We start from the raw sequence: 7,619 nt of genomic DNA, 5'->3' as shown, positions 1-7,619 counted from the left end.
TCTCTAGATCTCTCTCTTTCTGAACTTTCGCCAAAGATCGATCAATATGGCCGCCAAGGGAAGAGGCAGTGCATCATGGTCCGTTGGAGCTATCGTGGTTCTTATGGCTGTGTCAGTGTTGTTGCTTCATGCTGACTACGCTCAAGCTGCGACGTACACGGTCGGTGACTCTGGTGTCTGGACCTTTAACGCTGTGGGTTGGCCTAAAGGCAAAAACTTTAGAGCCGGTGACGTTCTCGGTATACTTCACATCCTTTTTAATCAAGCTTCACTTATTACTCTGTTACTCATATGCAAGAAATTAAGTTTTCTAATCTTCATGGGTTTTATAATTAGTTTGTTAGACAAGGTGTGCTTTTGTGTACACGACAAATTAATGGCTATTCATCCTTAAAGTTCATTATGTATGTTTTAAGGTTGAAATAGAAGTGTTTAGCATATAAATTTATAGTATAATTAATTAGACTCAATATTCTAAAAAGCGAGTGAATAGACAGCCTATGATGTCTTTTACTTAATTTGTTTAAATTAGTGGAACATTAAGATTTTTTTTCTTAAAGTTTTGATATGGTTAATGAACACTATTATCGTGGTTAACCTATAGAATTAAGAAGTGTATGTACTTTTTATATTTTTAAACTCACATGATACAGCCATTTAAACAAGCTAAATAACCCTTTTGGTCATGCACATACAAAATCGTATTTTTAAATTTGACTTTTGTAACGAAAATTCCTAATACAGTTACAACTAGCTAGTTTAGATATCATAGTGTAAATAATATGAAAGAGAGCGGTTAAAGAAGTTAATTCTATGATTTAACTTTAAAATTTATTGCCTAAATGTGTTGCAGTGTTTAACTATAATCCGAGTGTGCACAACGTAGTGAAGGTAGACAGTGGAAGTTACAACAGCTGCAAAACCCCGGCAGGTGCGAGAACTTACACTTCAGGCAAAGATCGTATAACTTTGTCTAGAGGACAAAACTTCTTCATCTGCAATTTTCCAAACCATTGCGAAAGCAATATGAAAATCGCAGTCACCGCGGTTTGATCGATCATCGAGCAATCAAACTAGTTTGATCACATGCATGTTATGTTCTTAACAAAAATATTAAGTATGCAATAAAGTTCGTGTTATAATGTATTTCTTTTGATATGTTTTCTGAAAAATATCCGGTGCGTTCTCTGTTGAGAACCAGAGTCGTCGATTTAATTAGTGATCCTCTATTTTATGCAATATGCAGTATCAAAACAGTCCTCTTTCAAAAAGAATGAAGTTTCCAAGTGCCAACCATAAGCCTGATATAAAATCTTAATCTAGAACAAGTTCATATTGATATAACTTTATTTTGGGCTTAAAGTGATGGCAGAAGCCCAAACATTACAATTGCTCACTAGCCCCTTAACTGAGCTAGTTAACTGTTTTGAGGGTTTTTATTTTTATTTTATTTTTTTTAAGAAAGAGAAGGATATATCTCTTTTTTTATATATACTATAAGTACATATTTTCATATGAATTTATATTTCCCTGCGAGAGTCTGGGACTAATAATGATATTGTCGTATATGATTATAATCAGACAATAATGTGACAGCTAAATTTAAATAAAAACAAAAAGGAGATATTATAAAATAACAGTTATGTTACCGTTTTGGTCCTACTCCAACACACACACCATTCAAGATTCGGGTCACGCCCTCTGGCCTCTGCATATCAAATGAGTACTGCCTCCCTACCTCACACTGAAAAATAATATACTATATTACTATTAAGGATTATTTTAATTAACTTTTGACATTATTCTACACATATGAATACAATTCTGATTATCGATTTAATTAAATACAAATTTATTAATGATTTGCATTTCGATTTAACTTGTAACGTAAATTGTTATCTGGCTTATATAAATAAAACACTAATCCGGTTATTATCATTCCAACCCTAAATTAAATTCAGATCGTTCGTTATATGCAATGTTGTTCATATTTATCAAGTTTGATTTGAAGTTTTGAACCATATAAAGATGACGTTAACCTTCATTGGATTCCAATATGATATAGAATTAATGGTAGATACTGAATACTATATAGTTATGTGTTAATGTGTGTAGAAGAAGTAAATAGGTTAGGTAGGTCATAGGTTAATATTTAAAAAAAAACATAGAGCTTATTAGTAGTTGAGCCTTTGCTTTGATGTCTGACACATTCTCACCAAATCTGAGACAGTCTTCTCCGTTCCCATGACTTTGACCATTATTCTTCTTCTTTAGTTGTTCAAACTATAATAGAATATAATGAACTACAATTTATTTCAATCTTTCTGTTCTATCTGATTTCACAAAACCAAAATAAAACCTTTACCGACAAAAGTTTGTACCGACAAAAGTTTGTACCTATCCACAAATGAAAAATCCAAAAGAGTTTGACATATAATCATTGTAATATCTTTGCAACTCCTAACAGATTATGAAGTGAAATCCAAAACACTTATATATAATAAGTTGATAACCAAATAACCATAATTGTGTTTGTGATTGATGAAGTCAATATCAACTTGCTGCTAGTTCTTTTGCGTAAAATGTTAAACATTAGTGGACTACAATTACGAGTACTGCGTATACACACACACACGTATTGACCTATACGCACATACATGCATGTGTATATAGAGTGGATGGGCGGTGGGATCTTATCAAAAAGAAAGAAAAAATGATGGAAGATTGATTTAACAAATTGTAACTGTAAAGAAAGAGAGAGAGGGAGAGATCTCTCCACTTTCGATAAAGACGACATGCTTGCAGAATTATATCATGGTTTAAACCTTTAAGCCACATGCATGGCCACATTGCGTACGTAGGTACGTATATATACTTTAACTTAACTTTATTATATGATATATAATCTGTTTTTATACGTATACATATAAGTGTGACGTGCGGTACCGTACATATAATATATATTCGTACGTACGCAAGTCAAATGCATGCAAGTAATTGTGAATTTCTTTTTTCATAGCAAAAAGAAAAAAGTAAATGTGAATTTTCAATAGCAAGTAATATATGTTCATATTTTTATAAACTACTATCGTGTTTTAGATTTCCACACTTAATTATTGGCACAAATCATTGGTTATATGCGTATCTTAATTCAACAACAAAAAAATCTCTCTGGTCAAGTGGTCAAACTGACAACCAAAATATTACTTATCCTGTTCATTTCCGTTCTTAATCCGACAAGTTTCTATATTATATCTTTTTGATAAAAATGTAGTATGAAAGATATCTTAAAAATGCTGAATTTTTGCTAATTTTATTTTTAAATAAAGAATAATTCTATAATTGATATCTAATTTATTAAAATCCATAGCCTTCAACACACATTCTCTTCATCCCTTGGATCATAGCCAAATATTATTGTTGGATGTAATTATAATTTAGGCCCAATTAACCAAAACTAAATTTCATTAAGCAAGGGGCTGAGAGAAAGATAAGCATCGGATTCCTAGAAGCTTGGGGTCGTAGGGAGAGCGTGCATGAAGAAACATTTTAAAAGCCAAAATAAGCTAAAAAGATTAGAAAAATATACGAAAGAAAGCAAAAAAGAAGGTTTAGGGTTTTAGAAAAGTCGGGTTCAAGTTTCTAAAGTGAGGCGCCCACACGGTTGTAGGAATCCCAAGCAATTCAACATCTACAAATCCATTTTGACATTTTTAATCCAGATTCTAAGAATGATCAAATTCTTTTCTTTGCACACGTGGGGCAAATTTTAGATTTTTCTTATTGCTTTTCCTGAGAAGAAAAACTTGTTAGCATGATAGTTTTGCTTTGTTTATGAATAGTTTATCACTAAATTTTTAAAATTGAATAAAAGTGTCTTCTTTCTAATATGTAAAATTTATTAACGGATTTGATGCTTTAATTTGGTTAACTTTGTACAATGAATGGGTTCGAAAAAAAATAAAAGACAGAACTAATGATGATAAGGGGAGCGGCCTAATACCCAAAAATCTAGAGCATACCTTCTGTAGTAGATAAAAGTGTATATAAAATTTCCATTTAATATATTTAGTCAAAAGATATCAAATTTTATTAGAAAGTACAGTGGACAATAAAAGTATAGTTAATTTCTTCTAGAAAACCTTTTCTGCTTTAGCATTTGTCCATATTAAAACATTAAACGATTTACATACTGATTTAAATGCAACTCTCTCTATCTATCTCTATACTCAACTTGCGAACAAGCAAATCCCTCGTTTCCGAACCGGTGGGTTTAAAATGGCTCCATTTATGTCAATTTCAAATAACCATATGATTTGGGTTATCCAATTATTTTGTTCTTTCTGTCAACAGTTATCCAATTAAATGTCTAATAAACTATACCTAATTGTTTGCCCAACCAAAAAAAAACAATACCTAATTCAACACATAAATCCTAGTATAGAGTGATTTTTTTGGGCTATGATCATCATTATCTAGCCACCGTATTTTTTTGTATTTTGAAAACTTTTGAACTTCTTATAAAGTTTCACACGTTTCTCACGCAATATTTGATTTTTTCAGCTACATAATAATATGGATTAGTGGAACTTCATAATTATCCAATACCTTATTATTTTTTTTTTTTGGACAAAACATATGTTTCATTCTATTAAAACAGAACATAATACAAAGTAAAAAACAGAGTTTAAGAGACAACATAGAGAGGCAATCCCCAAAGCCAAGACAATAAAGAGATAGAGGTAGATAGATGTAATCGAGATTGTAGTCTTGAGAGCTATGAGCCAAAACCTTGCAAGGGTTTTGGATCCTGTGAGTTCAAGCAATAACGATGCATCTTCCAAGAACAAGTCGATGGAAGAAGAGGTGACCACTGTCTTGTATCGAAGACCAAGTGGCGTTGAAAAAGCCAAAGCTGAGATACTCACCGGAATGAGGATGTCTACCCGAAGGTTAGCTTTGTCAGGAGGTCGAGCAGGGTTGAGGGTACTCTGATTTAGGGTAAAAGGAGAGGTAAAAGATGTGACTGGATTCTGTGTAAAGCTCTGGAAGTTGTATTGGTAACACCCACTCCCTGGAGATGGGGTCATATTGCCACGGGACTTCAAGAACTTAGGAGATAAAGAGTTCACAAGTGAAGCTAGAACCAGGGTACTCAAACAGAGAAAGTGAAGTCGTAATATAAAAGGTGGATCCTCTCTGCCATGACAATGGTGATCAAGAATTCCACACAGATTACATCTACGGTGCTGCACTGAAGGATAAAACACAAACCTGGGCTTCAAACGGGACGATGGTTGCAAGTTAATGGGAGCGGTAAGGCTCGCCAAAGAAGCTACTAGCAGGTGCAAAATAGATGTGTAAAGCCGCAACAAACCAGGTGGATCCTCTCTGCCATGAAAATGGTGATCAAGAATTTCACACAAGATGTTTAAAAAGCGAGACACGGACAAAGGGACAAGTGACCTGAGCTTCATACAGGGGAAAGGGTTCGGGGGTTTAAGTAAAGCTTGGTAAAACCAGGTTTTGAATCCAACAGACAAAGTTACAAGCTTTGCAAGTACGTTAGTTCTAGCTAATCCTTTGAATATCCCAGACAACCTAGCTAAGTGAGTTCTCTGATGCAGTCTTCGGACATCGAGGGTAAACAAATAGACTAAGCAATGTCGATAGGATGACAGGGGATTTGAAAACGAGAACCTGGGCTTTTGGAGGTTGGGCAAAATCTTGTAAAAGCGTCAGTAGTCCAGTAGCAAAAATAGGTCTGTCGAGCTCCGGCTGTGACTTGGATTCAAGGCAGCAGTCCAAAATCGGAGAAAACGCAAGTCTCTGTAGATATCCACACCAGACGCCGTCTCTGTCTCTGCCTGCCAAGGCTCGGGTGACGTTGTAGTAGAGGGTACTGTAGGGACAAGGACCATTCCGGATCGAGAATTAGAGAAGCATCGGGACTTGAAATCCGCTGGTAAAGAGGCTTGGTCGGGGTTACAGATAGGGGAGTTTGTTATTCTCCTCCGACCTCTGTATTCGATGATGTGCGAACCTCTACCTGGGTGTGGTTGGGTGAATCGGGTATGCGAAGGTTTTAAAAAAGGACTCAAAAGGGGAAAAAGAAATTGCACAAGAGATCTAAAGGAGCAACGAAAGCAGAGAAAGAGATCTACGGTCGAGATGCCCTGACGCCGGCGAGCAAAAGCCCCACCGGCGTCGGAGAAATTTGGGGGTGGCGGCACTTCGATAGTTTAGCTTGGGAGAGAAAATTAGGTTTTTTTCTAATTATCCAATACCTTATATGCTTTCAATAATAAATAAAATTCAACATAATGTGATTAGTTTTCAATATATTATCACAGGACCACGGCATGACATGTTGGTTTCTATTGGTATTCTCGTTATTTTATAACCCGAATTCAAGTCCCATAAAATACATATTGTTGAAAAAGAAAGTTACAAACTAGCAGATTTTTAATAGGCCTTTCACAATTAGATCCACTAAAATTTAACCCAAAAAATGCTACAAATTCTGTTAAATATGATGTCAAAGAAAAAATAAATTTATGTTAACACATATAGTATAGACATACATTGATAACACCGATAATATATCTCGTAATTCTCTTATTTCTCATCAACCCCCTAGAAAACAATCATAACATAAAGCAGTTGTGTTGTATTTAGGACACTAATTGCGGTATAAAAACGTTTTTCTCATAGTTTTAATTTATGGACATTCAAATCCATTTATCAAAAAGTTAATAATATCGTTAAGTTTCTCTAAATTATGTTGTGCAACGTGGCGAGAGCTGAAGTGGGAACACAATGGAACACGATGACACGCGGGTCAAAATGATTGGAGCAAAGGCCGCTCTGCTTGGCATGATGAGATCATGTTAAAGAAGATGAAAGTAGAAAAAGAAAGAGCACACACACATCTTTCATTCTATCAAGCATTTATATAATACTATGCAATAGTAAAAGATAAAAAACTATAAATCTCTTTTGGAAATTGGGCCATTCCTCCAACAACAAAACCCACCTATTCCCACTTAACACTAGTTCTGTTACATAACCAATCATTTCAATATATATGGATTAAGCTTTTTTAATAGTCTCTTAAGTAGTCATTTTTACTCACTAATCTTGCCACCATCTTCACTGGACCACTCCCTCATCAAACCAATAGAATAGTAGAACGTAATTATATCCCAAGATATATAATGTCCCACTGGCTACATTTTTGAAATAATTAGAGTACTTAAGAAATAAAAACAATGGCTATATGATAAACAAAAGAAAATTATACTGTATATTTTTCTTTGTCACAATACACATAAGCTCTCTGCTCTATGTATATTTCTTTTTGTTACGTAAATATTTCGTTTAAATGCTTGTTAATAAAATGTGGACTCACCACTATTCATTATTTTCTTCCTTTTTCTTTGATAAGCATGCTAAGTAGACCATACATAAATAGTGTTGCTTTTTTTTTCCTATGGGGCAGAGGATGGAACTCTTTAGAAAACAGCAATAAATATACGACCCGATTTAGTTTATAAGTGTTTTCGAAAATTTGTGGGGGATTAACAAGGCAAGTGTCTGGGGTTTAGTCAATTTTTTTT

The 7,619-nt window shown here is 34.2% G+C and overlaps 1 protein-coding gene across 1 annotated transcript; it reads left to right on the top strand.

Annotated features, from left to right (window-relative positions):
• On the top strand, nucleotides 7-1,218 carry LOC104710193 (basic blue protein-like). Its single transcript, XM_010426753.2, has 2 exons — nucleotides 7-239; nucleotides 854-1,218. The coding sequence occupies exons 1-2, from the start codon at nucleotides 47-49 to the stop codon at nucleotides 1,051-1,053; spliced, it is 393 nt and encodes a 130-aa protein (XP_010425055.1). The 5' UTR covers nucleotides 7-46; the 3' UTR covers nucleotides 1,054-1,218.

This window comes from Camelina sativa, chromosome 9 (assembly GCF_000633955.1).
Source record: "Camelina sativa cultivar DH55 chromosome 9, Cs, whole genome shotgun sequence".
Classification (NCBI taxonomy): Eukaryota; Viridiplantae; Streptophyta; class Magnoliopsida; order Brassicales; family Brassicaceae; genus Camelina; species Camelina sativa.
The sequence above is the reverse complement of the archived record's forward strand: the minus strand, read 5'-3'. Positions and strand labels throughout refer to the sequence as shown.